Here is a 22,091-nt window from a genome sequence, read left to right as displayed (position 1 = left end):
AGCTCCATCTGAACATTGTCAAGAAAAAATAAAAGTAATCCTTTCTAGCTGTTGCAAGGTCTTCTCTTTCCTACGTTAATTGAAACACGTGAAACAAATATCCCCTGACATGCAGAAGGACTGAGGGAATCTCTAATCAGATGCAAGTTCACTGTGTAGCACTGCTACAAAAAGCACAAATGTTATTCTACCATTGATAAATAACACAGAATATGTAAAATACAAATGGCAATTCCCACTAGATTTTTTTTTGTTTGTTTGGTGACTTAGAGCAGGTCTGTGATTCCCATCTGACTTCAGGTGGCCAGGCCAGGGGATGCCTAGCTTTCTCTTTCTTCAAACTGGGCTAAATGCACACCAGGGAAAGTCTACAGGGTATCTGGACCCCTGAATTCTTAATAAGGCAAAAATGCCTGTAACCCAGGTGAAGGCATCGATGCTGTCAAACCCTAGTACATCCCTCTGTATGGGGTCTGTCCCTGATGCAGCTTGTGCCAGCTGTGCACAAGGGACTAGCGAGGAGCTGCGGCTCATTTCTACCAAAGTGATCACACGGTTTACAAAGGATGGCTAAGAAACAACAGTGCCTTCTTGGCATATTTCTAGCATTGCTGTCTGATGAGTTACAGACCTGGGATGGTGGTAGCAGGAAAGCTACTTATGGGCTGAAGACGCTGCACTAGGAGTCTGGAGCAGCTTTGACGGTCAGTAGAAAACAGCCTGCCACATGTCTATGACAGGAAAAAAACTACATCACTCTAAAAGGGAAAATAAGCCAAACCAGCTGGTAAACCATCTTTGTTCTTGAGACACCTATAGCAGCATTTTGCTCTTGACAATACTGGGACAAGATATTTCAGTAAGGAGCTCTCTTTTGATTTATCTGCATCTGTAAAGTGTTCACCTATTACAATCAGATCAGCCACTACTGCTTCTTTGCCAGTCATTTGAACAAGCAGGACAGCCTGAGTGGTATTGCCAAAGTTTTTCTTTGATATGTGTAAAAATGGAAGAGCTTGAGGTATTACTCCAGGTTTTCTTTGACTCAGTGTACAATGGAACTTGATTTAATTTGTCTTAATGAATGTAAAAAGCAATCTGTAAACATGTATCAGTTATTTTTACTACAGCAGTGTTCAGAGACACCAAACAGGATTAAGCAGCTTTTGTTTCTGGCAATATACAGGCAAAACAAACTTTTCCTTGAGGCATTAAAATGGAGAACGTTTAAACAGATCTTCGTATGGAAGATTTGCAGAATGTATTATTACAGCAACCATTATTTGCTGTAATGCTGTAAGAATCTGAGTATGAAGCACTTCCAGCATGAGGTATCATGAATCATGTTCTCAGACTGGTGCACAACCTTATTTCCTATGATATTACTTAGATATTGCTGCTTTTATTTAAGCCAGCCCCAGTGATCTACTTAGAACCTCCTAATGATCCTCACTGTTAAGCCACAAGCTTCTAACATACTTTTTTCCATCAGTGTCCTGAAGTCCTCCTTGGTGAAGACAGATCTCCTCACTCCAGGTGTTTTCTTTCTTAATACACCCACATCTCAAGACATCCTTTCAGTAAATTTTGATGCAGAAACCCTAATGATTCTTCTAACAGGTTTTGAATGGGCAGCCCATGGTAGCAACTGTTAGGGGTTTTTTTGCTTTAGTTCTGCATTTAGCACTTTCAGGGAGCTAAGAGATTATTTAGTACTATCTGTCTTAGCAACTCAGTAACATGAATGTCACAGTCACTTTTATCATAACCGCATAACCTCAAAAAGCTCCTTTGTAAAGGTGCAGACTGAATCTTCAGGGTTGGGAGCTCTCATTTTCTGAGTGATACAGAATTTTTAGCATAAGCGTCATCTTAATTGTTTGTTTTCTTTTCAGATGCCAGCTTCCTATTGTTAGCATTTGTTGGTTCTAAAAAAAGGGAAGACATCATTTCATATTTAAGTTGCACAGATGCAAGTATTTAGTTTGACAATGATAAGAAATGCCAAAGGTGAGAAAGTTTACCTCTCTGTTTTACTCTCACAGAGTGATAATGATTTATCTTCACAAAGACAAGAAAAGGCAGAAAAGAAAACTGCAGCTGCAACATCTTTGCTAGAACTTAGACAAGAGTCTTATTTGTTAAACAGCACATGCAGGGAATAAAAATCAAGGTTTCAGTAATCATTGTCCATGGAATTCTAGCCAGTCTCTGATAAAATATTCTAAATATTTTGACAACATATTTCCCCAAGGCAGAAGAAATGTATACCTATATTTTACTTGTTGTTCCCTACAGCAAGTGATATATATATATTGGTTTCTAAGAAAATAGATGAAAACAAAAGGAAACAAAAAAAATTGCAAGACAAATGAAAATAACAGTTTAGAGAGATAAACTGGCTCAGGCAAGAAGGATAAAAAAGGGGATGATAGGAAAAAGAGCAAGAAAAATTTCTGATCTGTTTATTTTTTTCATTGCTCACTTGTGTTACCTTCCTGCCATGTGTCCAAAATTGAATGGCTTAAGAAGGGTAATGTAGCAGTGCCTTCAAGCTCTTATGCTAAGATGAGCAGGGCTGTTTTCTACAGGCAGCTGTGTGAGGAAAAGTGTTACCATGCCAGGTTGTCAGCATTTCCTCCTCCACTGCTGAAGCTCTTGCACTGCATTCCTTGACCCATTTCAGTCAGGATCCTCCAAGCTAACACAGACCTTCTGTCTCAACAGACTCTGCAAGCATTAAGTCCTCCAGGGAGGGATGAAGTATCCAGGATCTAGTGCAAGTTCTTGAACACAAACACTTTGATAGATACAGTCTGGCCTCACTAAATCAACATGTGCCTGGGAAATTTTGTTTCCTTAGCCAGTTCTGATGACCTATCTTACCTTATCTCACTAACGTGGGGACAACAAATTGATACCAATACCCACTGTTATATCATACACTTAATATGAATGACAAATGCTGTAGATGTCATGTTATTTAGAACTATTTCTGGAGAAGGAGACAAAATAAAACAAATAAGTTAATTGGTTTTGGAGAGGAAAAAATCAAAGTAAAAAGTTCTCTTGCTTTTTTTTTCTTTTAATCTGAAACATTTCTATATAGTAACAGTGAAATATCACAGTTGATATTTGCAAATAAAGTACATGTGAACAAAATTGTTTACCTTCAGTAAGTGAAGAAAGAATGAGTGACAAGGGCCTTAGCACAGACTTGGAGGTATACAGACATATTAAGAAGCTTTTATGCATAGAAAGCCTAAATCACTCAAAAGGACAGGACTTGACTAAGCTCAGCCAGCAAAAAAATGATTTGATTATATTTATTGAAGCCTAATGGAAGGTGAAAAAGTAATTTCTTGGGGAGAGAACAAATGTCAACTTGTTATTCTTAACACCTAATTGGACATTTATTTCACTTCTGTATGCTGTCTGGAACAACATGTTAGAATTTGTAAATAGGATCACTGAAGACAAAAGAAGGATGTACCCTTGGAAACATCAAGCCCTACCTTCATGTATCATTGTTTTAAGTATCTAGACTAGCTGTCATCTCATGGAATGATGGATGCTCTCTACTTTCACAGACACTGAGGATGTCAAAGCCTCTGAAGCCCTCAGGGAAAGCATCTCTCCAGATTCAGCCCAGCCCTGGAAACTGAAATGTTATTTTAGATGTGTCCTAGAGAAAAGCTTTCAAGAAACATATTTTAGAGAGGTATCAGGTGCTTCATCTTTCCAAGGTTTCACATTTTCTCTGCAATATTACATAAATCCCTTTTTATAATGGTACATAAATTGACTTAAATTTATTTGTTTCTTCAAAGATAAGATTATGAGAGTAAATACAAAGAACAGTAACGTATGGCCCTTGAGAAGGAAAGACATCAGGTGATTAACTTCTAATGAACTGTATTGGAAGGTGCAGAACAAAAGATGAGGCTAATTCCTTCTTTCAGATTGGAATGAGTAGGAGTACACACAAGTGATCCTGCACATCATCCACTGAGAATATTTAGAGAGTCACGTTCCAGAAATGTATTGAAAAGCTGTCAAGAAGAATAACGGATTTAATGAACTGTGTCAACACATTTGCAGGAAGCACCGGATTATAATTTGCTCTGCCTAAGTGACATTTTAAGCAAGTGAAAAATTGCTTTTACTGGGAGTATTATATTGTACAATATTATTAACTTTTATGATATGAACCTATTTTGAACAAAATTTGCTCAATTCCTAACTCCTTAGCTGTACTTCAGACAGTATTTTTAAAAAATGTATTCAGTCATTGAGGAAACATTCTCCTTTCTCCAAGTTTTGCCTTAATGCTTTAACTTATTTTAATGTACCCTTGCCATTTCTAAAGAACTTTTTCTTCCTAATATTTCCTTAACTGAGGAAGACAGAAAAAGGACTTGCTTCATCACCAGGAGGGATAACTCACCTGAAGCTCAAGGCTCATGAACACATTCTCTGAGGTTAAACAAGGAAAGCTTTTATTGTGATTAGACACAATGGAGCAACTAACAAAGTTTAGGAAAATACGTGACTGAATAGGAAAACACTTTCAACTTGGTAATGGTCAAAGAGCTGCCCAACTAGATTTCATCCTTAACACGTGGAACTTGCTTATTTTATTATCTTAGTCAAATCAAGATGTGGGAGTGGAAGGGAGAGCCAGCAACCAAACTCCCAAACCTGCTTGCTGCCTGCTGCGTTTCTGACCATCGCAGGCTCTGCTATGCTCAACTTGTGTCAGGCACAGCTGACCCCAACCCCAGTCCTAGGCATACTCATGTATGGGCCAACGCAGTCACGCATGTTGGAAAACCCCAAGACATTCCGTGAGCCAAGTATGGAACCCTCACTTGTTATGGATTTATGTTTCAGTGGCGCCTTTGACTGTCAACCAAGGTTTTTTTCCAATTGCTAGATACTTATTAGGCCTGTCTTAAAAGAAGATTTTAAACTCTGTATGATGTGAGATCATGCTATAGACTCTCTTACTACTGGGTCTCACACATAGTTCTGCCTTCTGACTGGTACACACTTAAACAAAACTTGCTATATGGTTGCTACCTGCAAGATCCCCCTTCATTCAAACATAACTGACATTGGTTACTGATCCATCTGAGATCAATGGTCCTCCTTTCATTTCCTCTCCTTCTCTAGTTCATCTGGCTTCTGTCTCTTGTAGAAAACACAAGGGAATGTTCAGAAGCAGGTTTCCTGTTTTTAATCCTTACTGTCTAGCATGTTACTATACCAAGAGGTGTAATCTGCTGGCATCCCATGGGTAACTGACAATTCAAACAGTTAGCTTTCACCCCACTTGGAGGCAAGACTATGACTTAAAGAACTGAGAAAGCCAGTGAGTCTCAGAGTTCAGGGAACATGCAAGAAAAGTAGGTAATTCAAAGCAATGGGAGTTTGTTGTTTTTAACTTTACTGAAGTGATTAAACATGGAACGGTGAATAAATTGAAAATAATGGTATATAAATATTAATAAAAGAGAAAATATAGGTGATGGGATTCACATCAACTTAATACGAAAGAGAATCCGCAAGCTTGAAGATACAAAGATACTTCAGCGCTGACCTGTTGTTGGGGGGTAGATCATAAAAGATCGGCCACTATTAACTCTAGCAGCAGCCACGGTCCCGAATCTTTCTGCACGGATATGCCGGTAGCGCGGGCAGAGGCGCTCCCGAAGCAACCGATCCCGCCGCAGAGCCGCGCTGGAGCCGAGAGGCTCGCACCGCTCTACGCCGGGGCAGCTCAGCCTGCGGGAGCCTCTGCTCCAGCCGCGGCCACCCGCCTGCAGCTTCTCGGGTGCGACCCGTATACATATATGCATATGTACATACATACATATACACAGGGGGGTCCCAGGGCGCCCCTCGATTGGGGCGGCCGCGGAGAAGCGGGAGGAGGGACCGGCGCCCCGGGTTGCGGGAAGGGGCGCTCCCCCACCTGCCGCTCAGAGGGCAGGAGGGAGAGGGGGGCGGAGCGGCTCCCATCCCATCGCCTTCGGGAAGCAGCCGCGGGTGGGAGCGGCCGCCGCCTCTGCCCGCGGGCTGGGGGCGATGGCGCCGTGCCCGCCCCGCGGCCACCCGGGATGAGCCGTGGGCGAGCCCGGCTGCGAGGGGGGAAGTTGAAGGCTGGGTCCCCGGCGGGTCGCTCGGCCGGCTGCGAGGGGGCGGGCGGCGCCGGGCGCCCGAGGAGGAGCCCGAGCATTCCCGCGGCGGGGACAGCCGGCGAGCGGGCGGCGGGTGGTGGGGCTTCATGGGCTGCTCACGCCAACATGGTGCTCGCCCTCAACGGCAGCCACCTCTACGGTAACCTCCGGCCCCTGGTCCTGGAGGACCCGCGGGCGCTGAGCGGCGGCAGGATGATCGCCGGCTCCTGGCCCCCGCGCAGCCTGGCCAAGCTCGGTCCGTCTCCTGCCCCGTCGGCGCTGCCCACGGCGAGCCCTCTCCCAGCCAACGACTCCCAGTGCGGAGAGCAAATCCTCAGCTACGGCAACGTGGAGAAAGTTCTCATCGGGGCCGTGCTCTGCCTCATCACCCTTCTGACCATCGCCGGCAACTGCCTGGTGGTAATCTCTGTCTGCTTCGTGAAGAAGCTGCGGCAGCCCTCCAACTATCTCATCGTCTCGCTGGCCCTGGCAGATCTCTCGGTGGCCCTGGCCGTCATGCCCTTCGTCAGCGTCACCGACCTTATCGGCGGCGAGTGGATCTTCGGGCGTCTCTTCTGCAACGTCTTCATCGCCATGGATGTCATGTGCTGCACGGCCTCCATCATGACCCTCTGCGTGATAAGTATCGACAGGTGAGAGCGCCCCGGAGCCCCGCGGCTCGCCCTGCCCTCCCGCAGCCCCGGGCACCGGGGACGGCCGTGGCGCTGGCGCGGGGACCTGCCGTGAGCGATCCCACCAGCCGTCTCCTGCCTCCTCCTCCGGGTCCCTTGGAAATGAGCCGCAGACGTGCTCAGAGCAGGGAGTGAGGCGAGTGCCAGCCCTCAGCCTCTGTTCGAAGGAGCCCGCCGGAGCAGGGTGTGCTGCCGCCCGTATCCCAGCCCAGGTGCCCGGTTATCCCTCTGGGTAACTACCCTGCTCTCACTGCAGAGCAGAGGCGTCAGAGCAAAACTGAACATAAACTGTTAACGTTTACTGTGGCTCCATACAAGTAATGAGGCATTTGCAGCCACGTTAATATTTGAAACATATGTATTAAAACTGCTTTATACCACAGCTAGATTTGAGCTGATTATTCCGCAGCTGGTGACAGTGTAACCTCGCTGGGTTCAGTGGAGTTTTACCATACCAGAGAAGGTGCAGGAATTATAGCTTATTATGGTTTTATCTTTATTCTAGGACACCACTAGAATAGCTCAATTTCAACCAACAGAACCATTTTGGACAAGTAATGTTTTATATGGAAAAATTGCTTTTAAATGTTTGCTTTTTAAAAGTTTTCACTTGCTCTCTTAAAAATCAGATTATGCTCATTGACTAAATAGCTACTTCCAAAAGATCCAGGCACTGGGGCAACAAGGAGGTGTATACAGACCACAGAAGAGGATCTTAGGTGTTCAATTGTGATGTCAGGGCCAAACCTAAGGTCTCATATTTGCCTGTGTCTGAGTTCTCCTCTGCAGAGAAAGGCTGACAGTTTCCTTTATTCCATGCAGGACCTGTTCTAAAGTAAATTGCAGCCTGTAGCTTCCCTCTTCCACAGCCTAAATTCCACACCAAGAATTTTGGTATCTCGAGGGTAACTTTTCATTACAGCTCCATACAATTGGTAGAAACTGAAGAACTTCATAATTAGATTGTAGAAGCAGTTTACCAAGTCCAATATCTGACAGCAATCTTGACTCTTTACTTCAGAAAGTTTTTGGAAAGAGCTCTGCATTAGGTTTCTGCAGAGAAACAGTCTTTTAAAAGTTTCCCGCAATAAATGGAGGTTGTTTCATTCCAAGGAGCACCACGATTTGTATTAATTTCAAAACTTTAATTTCTGTATAAGCATCCCCTTCTCCAATGATCTTTGTTTTGCAACTTCTTTATTGAACAGTATCTGAATGCTGCAAAGCATCTTGTAGCAATGAAATCTACATACACAGTATGACTGAATATCAAAGGGTGGATTTTTGTTTTGTTTGTTTGTTTTTAAATTGGTGTTGCCTTGAAATTTGCTGTTTTTTAATTTAATTCCAATACTGTAAGAAAATACGAGTAGGCTTATCTGCCTTCCCAATATTATTCTCTGTTTTTCTGTACTACCTATTTCTAAGACTGATGATTTCATTTTTCCACTCTCTCCCCATAAAGTATTCCCATTCTTTGATTGTTCTTGATGTTCATGTCTGAGCTCTCCACCTCCATTTCAACCTTTTGAAGACAGGTTAACATATTTAAGCTTTCTTACTGAAGTAGGGATGTGTGACTGATTCTCACTGTAGAACTGTGTTTTCTTAGTTTAACGTTTGAGGTCACTGCTGTTTGATTAACAGGGGCTTTGACTGAACTGGTCACAGTCGTGATTGCGTCTTTTGCTGTCTTCTTATTATTCTCCCTCCAATTCCCTCTCCCCGCAAAATACTAGAGAGATATATCTCTGTATTTAGAACCTGTTGTGAATGACTGATTTTCAACAGCAAGTGCTGATTTAAACTAGAATTATTTTCCTCTCGTCTTTGTATTCCCAATTCTATCATTAAGCGTTTGTTGAACACGATCTATTTACAAGTCATTATACTGTTGTCTACTCCCTTCTTGAAACTAAAATTCTGTGAATTATGATGCTTTAACCTCTGTCACCCAAATCCATTATATAGTTAAGATAGGTGATATCATAAGTAAAAGGAGACAAGCCAGCAATTCATTAGCAAAATGTCTCTACTACCCAACAATAAAAGAAATTTCCATGATTTCTAATCCTATTTAAAAATAAATAAACTTATACTGGTGTAGCACTGCTCAGTCAGGGCTAAGATTAGTTTGAGATGAACTAATCTTTGAATAGTGAAGACGTACAAAATATGCAAGCCAGGGAGAAATTAGGAAAATTAAATGTGAATGATGAAATGTTGCCAGTGTAGCACTAATTTAAATTTAATTTTAATTAATAAAGCTATCCTACGGGCAATTGTTCTTCCGTGACGAAATCCTCGAATGATCAGTGAGGGAAATTTATCTCTGAAAAATAACATACCTCCAGATTAAGCACTGTATTTGGTATTGGAGCTGCAAATCAAACATATATAGTGCGTTAGAGGGTCAGATTTTCACAAGGTCTATTTTTCCATGGGTTTGATGGAAACACTTGCATGTTTTCTGTTATGTAGGAGAAGATCATCAGTGATACAGCCCTTATTAGCCTTTCTATCTCAGTGCAAAGAATACAATATCCAGAAGCTGGGAAAGAGGGAATTAAATTAATTCATTTTCCTTCAATCTGGCACTACCTTCAGAGCCATTTAGATGTACTTGAACTTTGTAGCACAATTAAGTATCCTGGGATCATGTGGGAGATATTTGTATAGGGAAAAGGTTAAGACAGGACAAATAGGAATAGGAACATTTTTGAAGAATAATTATGAATGGCACTGTCACCTGGCTCTTTAGGACACTTTAAGAAACCTTTGTTGGGATCCACCTTCCTGAAGAGAAAGATGAGGTTATTGCAGACAGGAAATAAGTTGGCCATTTTAAAATTTAATTATTAAATATTTAGGTTCTTTCTGAAGCAGATATAAGAATTAGGTAAATAGCTGACAGAATATTACTATTGAATTAACCTTAAAAAAAAAAGAATTTGTTACAAACTGCTAAGCAAGGTGTGTAAGAAGAGGTAATGCCTTTTATTAAACAAACAATTAGGTCAGTAAAAGAGAAGCTTTGAGGAGCTTCCAAACAGGATGAGTAAATTGAAAAGACTTTTTGATTTGTTTCCCTTGCACAAATATGTGCTACTCGGCTTATGCCACTGAGAGCCCTGAAATGCCAGCAGCTGGCAGGCCTATTGCTCACAGGGATGTTTTGATGCACAGCCCTTAGTGGCAGATGTGTTTTTTAGCTGAATCTATCAGTTGGAAAGCTCTGAAAGATGCAGATTAGCCTGGAATCTACCAATGGGCTGCTTTCATTGTGTTGGAAAGCCTTTTATTTTTTTCCTAATTAGACAAATCAAGCACTTATTATACTGTTTAAATTGTTTCTCGTCTAAATGTTAGGGGTGTAAATGTTAGGGGTGCAAAGTAGAAGTTAGTGTGCTGTTATTGGGATCTCTAACTTTGTGCAGGGTGCACATGGAAGAAGCTAGGTTGAAAAGGTCTAAATTTGTGGAGATTCAAGGTTTGGACTATTATGCGTTTTTTTAGGTCATATCTTCCCTTTCGTTTCACAACATGAAAACCTTCACAGATCTTTATCAGAGTGACCTGTGAAGAACATGTTACTTTTTAGGCATCTCTGTCTTATTTAAGCCCCCACTTTGGAAGAAGGCTATCTGCTTACAGACAGGTCTGTCAGAACTAAAATATATATGATGGAGAGAAAAGGCTTTCTCCCTTTTCAGATTTCGTGAGGATTAAACAGGCAAGACAACTTGATACTCAGACAGTCAATATATTACCTTTGCTATTCCTGCCATCCATGATATGAGGAGTAGCTCTGTAGAAAGGTAGGAGCTACAAAGATTTTGGCAGCAGAATTGGGTCTCAGTGAACAGTAGTCTCCTTTAAGCCTTTCTTATTAGTGTGCATTTTGTTTTGGTTTTTTGCCCTTAAAGCTCCACTTTTCTGATTCTGAATTAAATAAATTATATCATATTTAGATTCCTTTACATTCTTTATGTTTAAGAGTGAACAGACATTAGGAGTAAATTATGAGGGATGGATACAAACCACATCCTAGTGGGGGGATGAACAAATAAAGGGAATTAATTGTATTAGAACTGGTGGTGTTTGCATGCTGATTCATCATGTTGTTCTGACCCAAGATAGCTACGGGAATGTTGTTTTGGAGAGTATCCACTGGATAACTGCATAAGTAGCAATTTTTAATTCAATTTAAAAATAGTTCTTTGGCTTAGAAAGTGATAAAGTAACATAACTACTCAGATACAGTTGATGAATTATAACACTTTCCCCACACCCACACAAGTAATGAAACACTTTTCGGGGAACTTTTCCAGTCTGTATCTTAGCCAACAGTTCACGAGTATTCCAGGCTTCCATTAAATTGATGAAGATTTAGAGTTTGTATGCAAGTAAGTGGGCCTTTTTGTTGACCCTGAGATTTTTATACACAAGTATCAGCTCTGTGTTTCTCCTTGTTTTGCCACACTCCAAGTATGAGTACTTATGCTTCTCCTTAGAGAACATGTCAGTTCCTTAGAGCTCACTCACTGCTCAAGTCCTTCTTCCATGCCTGAGAACTGAGCAGGTCTCAAACTTCCTCAAAGAAAGTACTTGGAACTAAATTCAAATAAACACTCAAGTACTTTCAGTAGAATCCAGGTGTCTAAATTCTGCCAACATCCAAAACTGATAATATGACCTGAAAACTGTCAGCAATTTGCTAAACTTAACAGCACCTAATAGTCCTGTGTGGCTTCCTATTCAGTATGAAACTTTTTCTGCCTTGAGTGTGGAAAAGGCTGCGGTCTGTTCTACCAACCCTGCTCAGATCGTTCACAAAAGACATGTAGAATATACATGTAGACTAGACATGAAAAAAATCTCAATGTAATATATTTCTGATCTAGAATAAACATAGGCACCCACCAGCAGTGCCACTCATGATATTTTGTTCAGTACATATATTTACACAGAAGTAACTGAGAAATGAGGACAAAACCTAAAAGGAACTATAAAAAAAGCATGTGATGGAGTTACTGCAGTTAGGGTCTATATTGCAGAAGAAAGTTTGGAGATCAATAAGGCAGATAATTCCTTGCAACAGGCATTATTTCCACTTTTTAGCCTGATAAACAACAGTAACCTTTCTGAGATTGTAAGTAATTTGTCTAGCTAATGAAAGATACAGACAGCATTGATAAACTAAAGTGAAAAAGAACAGATTTGTTTTTATTCCTTTCCATGTAGTTTTTCTAATGTAGTCCACTTAAAAAATGTTCCTCAAGTTAATGTAGTTTCTTTTTGCAGAGAACTAATTGCTGAACACTTCTGCGGTCTCCATTTTACTATTTACCTTGAAAAGAGGAACAACACAAATTTTTGATCCCAAATCCACAGATGAAGAAGTTGAATTGGAAGTTGGATGCATTGAGTAGCATAAGGCAGTGCAATGTGTATCTGTCACCCAGAACCCACTCCAGAAGAGTAAATAAAGTTGGGGCAGTCTTCTGTATTATGATCCCTCTTCTTTAAGTACCTTTCTGTGACATCCTCAGGTATCTTTTCCTGTGTCACATAGGCAGCCTGAAAGACACACAGTTACTTACAGAGTAACCTGATATTAGCCACAAGTATTGTTTTATTATGTGTTTGCAGATACATAATTCTGCATGACCACACTGCCAGACGCACAATAAGTAAGGTGGGCAGTAACAAACAAAAGATATTTTATCAAGCAGATGGACTGATTTGTGAAGACTTAACTGAGGAGTAAACTCTGGAGTTTGAACACCAAAAGAAGTGGTAGTTTTGTCCTTTCGCAGTGGGAACAAGCATAAGATCTGAAGCTTGGTGGGCGTGTCTTGTGGCTGCACAGTAGAAGCTGACAAAGTTTAGGAAGCTAGAAGGTGTTACAGAACAAAAATCTGTAGATTGATTATTCTATTGCTGTTATATACTGGATGCATTTAAGTTGTGTTACTGAAGGAGAATTACAAATTGTGGAGATGCAAGACAAACTAGAGGTAGCAGTGAAAAGCTGACTGAAGTTGGTAACATTTCAACATATGCATGCATGGGGAATTATAGTTCAGTTAGAAGAAGAAAATTTTAAATTAAACCACATTTACCTGAATGCCTTTTCTTGAAATTGGATGTTTCATTTCCCCCCCACATTTGAAACTATCTTCTGTTTGCTCCTACCAGGGTTTAACACTGGATGAGTTTTCAGAAGTGATTTTGGGGTCTCTAATTCTTGGGGGTTCATCCAGACATTTCAAAGGATCCTGATAAGTCAGAGGTAAGGGAACATTAATTCGTGTTTTTACCAAGCAGGGCATTCTGGAGACATTTTAAAAGTGATTTTTTTTCCTGCCAAGGCCATAAAAATAGTTTTTCCATAAGTAAGGTTGGATTTGCTTCAAAATTCACAGGAAAAATACAATTCTAGAAACACTCCTCTTAGTTTTTGAAGGGAGCTTTCAAAAATATCTCCTAATATAAATCACCAAAATGCAGATGCATATCACACTGGCACGATGGTGTAGTGTAACCTGCGTACATTCGTATCAAAATATTTTTTCCTTGAGTTTTTTTCTTGAAATGGATGAGTATCATAGAATGACACATCAAAGCCTTTGTAGATATTATACACTGTTTGAAGCAAGATTACTATATCAGTAGTAGCATGCTCGCACAAGCTTCTGGAGGAACAGAAATTAACCAGGGAATGTTTTCACTTTCTTGGAATAATTTTCTCTGAAAATTATTTCTAAAACTCCCTGAAAATTATGTAAAGAAAATATCTTATTCCTTTAAAAGAAACACAGAATTATTTATAATATTGTTGTTGAGTTGGAAACATTTTATCAGAAATATTTGTGGCAACTTTTGAAACAGAACACCTTATTTCATCTGCAGCTGATATGTACATATGGCGCTGTCTGTCAGCTACAAACACTTCTCTCTTTTTTTCTCTCAGTATATAGCACAGATCTGGTCCATCCTCTGTGGACTAGAAAGTCTGAAGAAAGAGCTGGCCATTGTAGGTTGCACAATCATAAAGAGCTTGAGAAATAGTTGAGTTTGCCAAGGTGCAGCTGTCATACAAGAAAGACTCGGGAGCCAAATTACAAATGTTGATATCTGCATGTAGAAAGCTCAAGTATCATAAAGCAGTGAACATTGCAGTTTTGTTCTAATGGTCACTACTGTTTGTAAGTGAGGATAATTTCTTTCACCTGGAAAGCTTACAGGTTTTAGTTTTTCTTCTTGTGCTGGGTAGCCAACTGTTTCTAGAGGATTGAATCATACTATATCTCTTCCTATGTATACTGAAAAGAGAAAAAAAGCAACTGATTTTTTTTGAGCCAACTCCTACTGTGAAGTTTAAGTTTTCCTTCTCAAAAGACTCCAGTAATTAAATATGTCATAGGGAAAATTTGTTTTTATTCTGTTTGAACTAACATAAAATTAAAGTGTGCAGCAGCTATGATTTTCTTCTTGTACCTTGCTGTTTCTCAAGGCTTTATACAGAAATCTAGATTATCTGATACATGTGGGTGGTTCCGTACATATGAGCATGTCTGCAGTTCTGGTAGCGATTCACCTCTAACACTAAACAAGGGGTTTGGGTAATGTACAGACACGTATGAATTCTCCAAAAGTCCAGAACAGAGATGAGCAGGGAAATCAAGTCAGTGCTGAGTATATTCAGTCTATTTTGATCTCTGCTATCAAATTGAAGGTAGCAGAAGAGACCACTGGAGGGGGTTAACTTTATCATGGATAGCTATTTCACTGCAAAAAGGTATGATTGTTTTAAAAAAACCCAAAACACAAAACCAAAACGGGATATTACAAAAATAACTTTTTTTTAAAGTAAGGAAAACCAGGACAAAGTCTATTCTTAGAGGTACATTGTGTCATGATGAAAAAACTGATAGCAAATTTTTTCCTGAGATGTATCAAGGAAACGGGTGGGGTTTTGGAACCGTTAAGCACTCAAAACCAAGTTTTTTAGCTTGTAGAAGTGTAAGATATAACCATAAGGAAAGTTGGTAATCCATTTTTGTGTACAGTTTTTATGTCTATTTAAGGAGATTGTGGGAAGTGGAGGCAGAGCCATATGAAAGGTAACACTTTTCTTACACTGGGAGCTATTTGTCCTGCAGGGTGTAGCAGGTTGAGGAGCAAGCAGCAGCTTGCCATGTATTAATAGTGGTGGAAAAACTGCTCAGGGACCAAGGGAGGCTGGACAGAGCTTGTTGTATCTCAGACATTCACCAAGTTGAGTAAAATCAGAACTGGCAGCAAAAGCTTGCCTACAAGAAAACCATTTTTGTGGCAGAATTATGTACAAACCTTTTTACGTCTCACTCACTGTGTGATAAGTTTTCTGTATTTAAACAGATCAAATGTCTAGTTTTCATTTAAATAAACTTTTTTTTTTTGGGGGGGGGGGGGAGATGGGCTTTGAAAACAGTCCAGTCTTCTGGGGAGAGGTGGTAACTGGAGATCTGGGCAAACATCATAAGTTCTCCTCCCGATAACCTGGCATGCAATTGGGCCACCTTCCTTCCCGCTGAAGAATACCTGGTGGCATTGGAATCATCATTTCTCATCAACCATACAAGTACCTGCAATCAGAAATATGGCCTATTGCTGCTGGAAGTGAAATTGAGCTGCCAATACAGAACTTTCATTAAGTACCTTATTTATAAACTGCTTGCTTTTCACCAGAGATGTGTTGGAGTCTGGGGACGATGTATTTCAACATATGGTTTGCAGATCTCTAGAGAGGGACACAAAAGGCAACCGCAAAAAAACCAAGTCTGTGCAGTAGTGTCTGTTTACTAGTTGGAGGACTGTTCCCATGCTAGAAAATATAGGGATTTTTTTAATCAGAGTAAAGAATAGTGCCCTAGAAGATTTACTCTTGTAGCCAGTGTTCAGGAATTGGCAATAGGTATAAATATTAGAAGGTAGAACTGGAAGGCATATAACAGAAGTATATGCTATTATCTAAACTTATTGGAGAATTTGCCACATAACTGTCATCATGAATATAAACCATGAAAACATGTTGTGATTATCATGAAATATTTCAGATATAGAGTTCCATTTGCCAGAATAATTTTCTGTAAGCGGTTTTCGATGTGGCTTGTTAAGCTTTGTTTATTTGCTGTAGAAGTTGACATTTAGCAAATAGTTGAAATATTAAATCCCTGAACAAAGAGTGTGTTGTCTGGTCACAAATTACTTGGTAGTATTTATATGCATGACCCAAAACAACTGCTGACAAGATGCAAAGCTTTTCTTCAGTAGTCTAGTAAGACATTTTGATGCTAAAAATAGTACAGCTTTGGCTCAAAAGACTTAATTTTTGCATTGTTATGTACTGCAGTTTCCTTTTTACCTTAAGTATCTGCATTTGAAGACCCACTTCTTATCAGAAGCAGTTTTAGCAACAATACTGATTGTAGTGTCTCAAGAGTGTATTGTCCTATATTGCTATTTTTGCAAAAATGAGTATGGTTGTTAGCAGAACACAATCTTCATTTTTAAAAAATAACTGAAATTAAAATAGTATAGTGGAATGTTTGCCTTTGAATTAAACAACACAGGAAGGAGCTTAACATTTCTAAAGGCTGTTACTTAATGGGAAGCTTCTGCACTACTGCCTAAGTGTTGAAATGAAGGGAGATTCTTACCAAATATCCGAAACACCTGCAGCTTGCAGCGAACTACCTGAGATGTTCATAGGCCAGCCGTGGTGATTCATCCCACTCTGATGCCAAAGTTCTGCTCCTAAATTCAGTGCATGTTTGAAGTTTTCAGCCTGGCAATGAGAATTGATGTTATTGGAAGCTGTAGGCATAGCAGTAAACCTTAGGTATTTAACTCTTTATCCGCACAAAGTTGATGCCACCATGACTCGGAAGAACCTTAGAATTGCCACCTTGCTGCTGAGAAAGAAAAACCTCACTGAGAGGTGAGAAGAAAGGCTTCTTTCTGCTGATCTCACTTATTTCACTGCTTTCATGTGTGTACAGTTTTCATGTCTATTTTTATTTTTATGTAGCATCTGTAAAGTGAATATAGAACAGAGTTCTGGGATCCTTGATAATCTCCAAATCCTGCTATCTTTAAAGACTTTGGAGGAGGAGATGATCTGTTGTCAGCTGTAGTTCTGTTTTAGCATAAAAGTATAACTCTAAGTTCTGGGGAATACAAAAAGGCATTGTGAAAGAATCGTGACCACACACACACACACACACACACACACTAAGCCGGACAAATGGTTATTTGTGGATAACCAATAGTTGAATCTGACCTTAAATTTTGTCACTCTATACAGAAAGCCCAGGTGAAGGGGGCCAGAAACTCCTCTCTTGACAAGAGAAAAGCAAGAGGTTCATTTTGTAGATGTACTATGTTTTCATGCCTGTGAAGTTGGTGTAACAGTTTGTGTTGAAATGTGTTCTATATTTTAAAAATATTTAGTGTTGCAGATTTTACATGAATTTTAAAAGAAGGAAAAATATGAAGAATGTTGCTGAAAAAAAGAATATACTGTAGTGGAAACTGGTGGGCAAGCCTGTTTTCAACTAGACAAAGAGGACACACTATCCTGGCTAATCTTTTTTCAGGTTTCTCTAAGTTTACTTACAGCTGCCTTTACAAAAATAGACCTGGTGGTATCTTAAATGGGGATTATGGACTTCTGGATTTGGATTAAATGTTACTGAAGCAGCAAGCTGGAAAAAGCCAGCTACGTGGAACCACAGCCTGGTAGGTCTGAGCAAGACCCAGGAGGTTCAAAGTTCATTAGAGTGGAGAACTAGTTAGCTAGAAAGAAGTAGTGTCCATTCTTCATTCCCAAGCCTGCTGGCAAAAATGAATAAACATTATGACAAGTGAACCATTAAACACTGAGGTTGGGAAAGGCTGAACATAGAGTTTTACCCACTGCAATTTGGGCTTTCCTGCAGTTATTTTTCGTCACTAAATCTTTCTCCCCTTCAACGTTCTCCTTTAGTTAAAGGGCACCTGTGTATTTAAGGATTCTGAGTGACTGCAAGGGGCAGTTATATTTGTAAAGTAATATTAAATTCCTACAAATTTTCTGTTTCCAGTTTATAGAGGAAAGCTCAATCTGAGCCATTATTTGACCCTGAGATGAGCTCAGTTGGTTGGAGCATGGTGCTAATAACACCAGGGTTGTGGGTTTGATCCCCCTATGGGCCATTCACTGAAGAGTTGGGCTTGATGACCCTTGTGGTCCCTTCCAGCTCAGAATATTCTGTGATTCTGACTCTGTGATTCTGTGTTTTATTGATATTAAATTCCAAAATATCACTGAATGAGACATTTTGTGAGAAAAATGACAGCAGGCAGGAGGATTACATGTGAAGGGAGAACTTGGGATCGGATGTACAAGCGTGCTGTAAATAAATATGTTAGTTAAAATGAGTGTTAAGGAAATAAATGACATATGGTTGAGAAATGTGGTAGCTACAGTAAACCTTCCATTCATTGACATGAAAGATGATGAGACATGATAACCTCATTCTGTGCCACATACTGAGCAGAAAATATACTGCTAAAATATAAAGAAATGGTAAATAAATAGCTTTTTTTATAAGTTACAGGGAAGGAATCACCTTATTATCTAATAGGACCCTGTACCAGAAGTTTCTGTTGGAAAGGACTGTGAATAGCAGTTTTCTAAAAGGTTCTTGAATCATACATACAGAATTTGATCTAGCCTTCTGCTTTCCTTCCTTGATAGCTTTCCCTCATGCTGTGCTCTTTCCAGTCCACTGCCTCCCCTTCCAAAACAAGTTATGATTTTTTCCTGTGTTAAGATTTATTTGTATTAGGAAGAGAGAAATTATTTTACTGCTGTAGGAAACAAGCAACTCCAGTCTGCATCTTTAAAAAACAACTGGTAGTATAGGGGATCAGAATGGGATGTTCTATTATCAGAATCTTTTATGAAATGAAACATTGAGATGATTTTGCTAGAATGTGGTGGGTTTTTTTAGAGTAACACAACTAATGTTATCTTCTGGTAATGTCCTCTTTTGATACTTCACAACAAGCTGGTTCAGTTCATTTGTTTGTATGTGAAAAGCAGAGTTCAGGGCACCATTGTGTTTCTAGCCAGTCAGTTCAAGATAAAAAAAAGCTTTGGATTTTTCCTTCATAAAATTCAAAATGAAGACCAATTTTAAAGCTTTCCAGAAACACAACATGGCTCTGTTCATTCTTTTCACAGCACTGCTAGATAGCCATCAGTATGTGACTTCAGGCAGAAGCAGCTTATTCTTCTAGTGCTTTGACTAGAGTTGTACTTAGTTGCTCACACACTGGAAATTTATGACAAAATCCCTACCTCACGTTTGGGGTTGGGGTTTTTTTGTTTGGTTTTGGTTTTTTGTTGTTTGTTGGTGATTTTTTTTTTAACTGACTCAGCCTTATGATAGTTCTTTGCTTGATTGCCGCTATTCTCAGGTAACGCACCACTGATCTAAGTTAGACAGACAAAACATGTTCGTGTTTGGGGAGACACTGTTCTTTTTAATCTTGGACTGTTTTATGAAGCAGGGTTTTTTAGATGCTTTGGCTGCTTCAGTGTCTCAGTTACAATTGCAAAGTTGCAATTTCTCACTTTTATTCTGTTAGTGGGTTTTCTTCTTGTTTTCAGACCTATTTGCATTGAGAGGATTACATTAGTGAAAACTGTATTTTAGTCTGAACTGCAATGGCAATATTTAAAAAAGACTTTTAAGGAAAGGGCTGAAATTAAAACCCATGGTGCCTACTTCCTAGAAACAGTAGGTACCTCTGTATGACATTTCCACAGGTACCATTGCAGAGAAAACTGAACTCTAGACAAATCCTATACAAGATGCTTTGCACATCTCAAAGTTTTTGAAAGGAGACTCCTAATTAAACCTGCTTTAGACTTAGATTTTCCTGTGATATCTAACACAGTTTACTGATATCCTTTGGTTTTTATCTATCTGAGCTTGGACAATTAAAGCCTGAGGTCAACATTTACAGTTTTCACATACCTGATCCTGTGGAACATAGCAAAATCTTTATGTGCTTTTTGACAAATTCAGATCTGCCTTTGGGCCAATACAGCTATAGAAAAAGCCAAAAATGTCCAAGAAGGTTAGTTCTGTACTGCGATTCACCCATAATGACTATATAGGTGTTCCTTAGGGCTCTTGCAAAATTACTGTCACGGAGAAGCAAAGAGGAGAATTTGGACCAGTATTTTTCCTGTCTCTTCAGAGAGAGGAAGAGGAAGAAGGGGGAGGAGGGAAGAAGTATTCTAGAGAGGGTTGTTCCTTGAATCTGGAGATATTATGTTTAAACATTTTGTATTCAAGGAAGGAAGAGACATATCAGCACATTTATACAGCTAATTCCTGAAGACACTTTGTTTTAATGTAGTGGTATGATCAGTTCAATGGTCTGTGATTTTTCATTTCATTCATCACTTATAATATGGAAGTTTCTGAAATGCTTCATTTAATTGTACTGAAGACATCAGTCATGATGTTGTAGTTAAAGTTGTGGGAGGCTTTCATTTTTAAACACCATTATAACTTTCAAAATAATTCCTTTTAAGCTGATGTTTAGTGTCAATCCAAGTGACTCATGTAATGAAGCTGGAGAAAATCACCTTAGCCATTTCTACTTTAGAGGAGTCTGGTGAGGGTTTACTGTTTTAAAAAGAACAGACGGTTTTTCATAGCTCTGAAATTGAGCCTCCACACATTTTAGTTGCAGGTATCTGTTATCCGGCCTCAAGAAACACACACAAAAATGGTTATGTAACTAAAGCAGCAATCTTGGCTTGTGATGACCCTGTGATCAGGGTCTATAGGCTTATTTTGTGGTTCTGGGCAGGCCACTTAAACTGCACCTAAAGTGACAGCCTGATATGCTCAGGGCAAATCCTGATATTTATGTTCCCTGATCACCCAGAGCAGAGGTCTCTATAGCTCCATGTGTGTTTAGGCTCTCTCCTGCAAAAAGCAAGGGGCTCAGGAGGCCTGGGTCGTGTGCCAGTGTGTAGCCAGGGAACAGCCAGAGCGCTTAGCTGGGTGCAGGGACTTGGCAGTTCTTTGTTTTGAACTGGACAACACAGTACTGTTTTGGCAACCTCCTCCTCCTCCTGAGAACCATCTAAAGGCCTGACTCCATCCTGAGGAAGCCTCCAGGCTGCCTCAGGTGCATCCACATAGGCACCCTCCCTTATGCAATGTGCATCAGTGGGTACTTCCGTACCCTTCCTCCTAGGGCGTGCTCTGGATTCAATGTTTTTTTACATGTACATCCTGGGATCCACCGTGCTGACAATACAAAGGGGTCATCTGGGGTGTGTGTGTATGTGAATGGCTGCACAGACATGGAAGGAGAAGATGATACATTGGTCAAAATATAGACACGGAATCCTGTGGGCTACCAACCTACCTCGTTGCTTACCTAAGGGATGTTTGTGCTGGTGTCTGACACAGTACAGAACTGAGAGAAATCACATTGCCATTTTCATTACAGCCTACCTGAATGCTTGCATGGAAGAGGGTGGTTCCAAGACTGAGGCATGTCTGGTGGTTGTCTCCTGGCACATCTCCTCTGGCCTGGCTGCAGCCAGCAGACTGGCCTGGAATCACGACTGCTCATCTTGGGACAACATCAGTCAGGACATGGGAAAGTGGGAGATCTGAGCTCTGTTAGTAAGTTGTGAGCTTGAGAACTAAAACCCTTTCTGAAGACATTAAGGGGGAGAAAAAGTGTGTTAGATGTGCTGCAGACTGACAAAAATCTGAAATCTTCATTGTCTTTTACAATACCCCCGGGTGTGAGGAACAAGAGGGTTAAGATGGGGGGAACACAAAAGGAAAATGAGGATTTTCCAGTTCCTATCTGCAAAACATATTCTTTTCCATTTCTCTGTTTTCTTTTGCTCAGGAACTGCCTTTGTTTAACAGAGTAGGGATTTCATCTGAGCTGGTGTTTCAAGAAATCACGTCTTTGCTTAAAGTTATTCTCCCCCACAGCAGAGAGTAAGTCCCAGGTAACACATTAAGCAATATTTCAGGCCAGGCCACATCCTTCCTCAGTAACGTTTGAACTATGTCCACTCACGCTCAAGGTTTCTGCTGCTCCTCAAGCTCACTGACAACACCACCTCCCTCCA

General features: G+C 40.2%; 1 protein-coding gene across 2 annotated transcripts in view; it reads left to right on the top strand.

Moving 5' to 3' along the window:
- Positions 1-5,669: 5,669 nt before the first annotated feature.
- Positions 5,670-22,091, top strand: part of HTR7 (5-hydroxytryptamine receptor 7) — a 39,401-nt gene continuing 22,979 nt past the window's right edge. For both annotated transcript variants that reach the window (XM_064662873.1, XM_064662874.1), the window contains exon 1: positions 5,670-6,835. In XM_064662873.1, the coding sequence (XP_064518943.1) occupies positions 5,685-6,835 (1,151 nt within the window). In that variant the 5' untranslated portion in view covers positions 5,670-5,684. The remainder of the gene's footprint in view (positions 6,836-22,091) is intronic.

The sequence above is a fragment of the Pseudopipra pipra genome, chromosome 8 (assembly GCF_036250125.1).
Source record: "Pseudopipra pipra isolate bDixPip1 chromosome 8, bDixPip1.hap1, whole genome shotgun sequence".
Taxonomy (NCBI): Eukaryota; Metazoa; Chordata; class Aves; order Passeriformes; family Pipridae; genus Pseudopipra; species Pseudopipra pipra.
The sequence above is the reverse complement of the archived record's forward strand: the minus strand, read 5'-3'. Positions and strand labels throughout refer to the sequence as shown.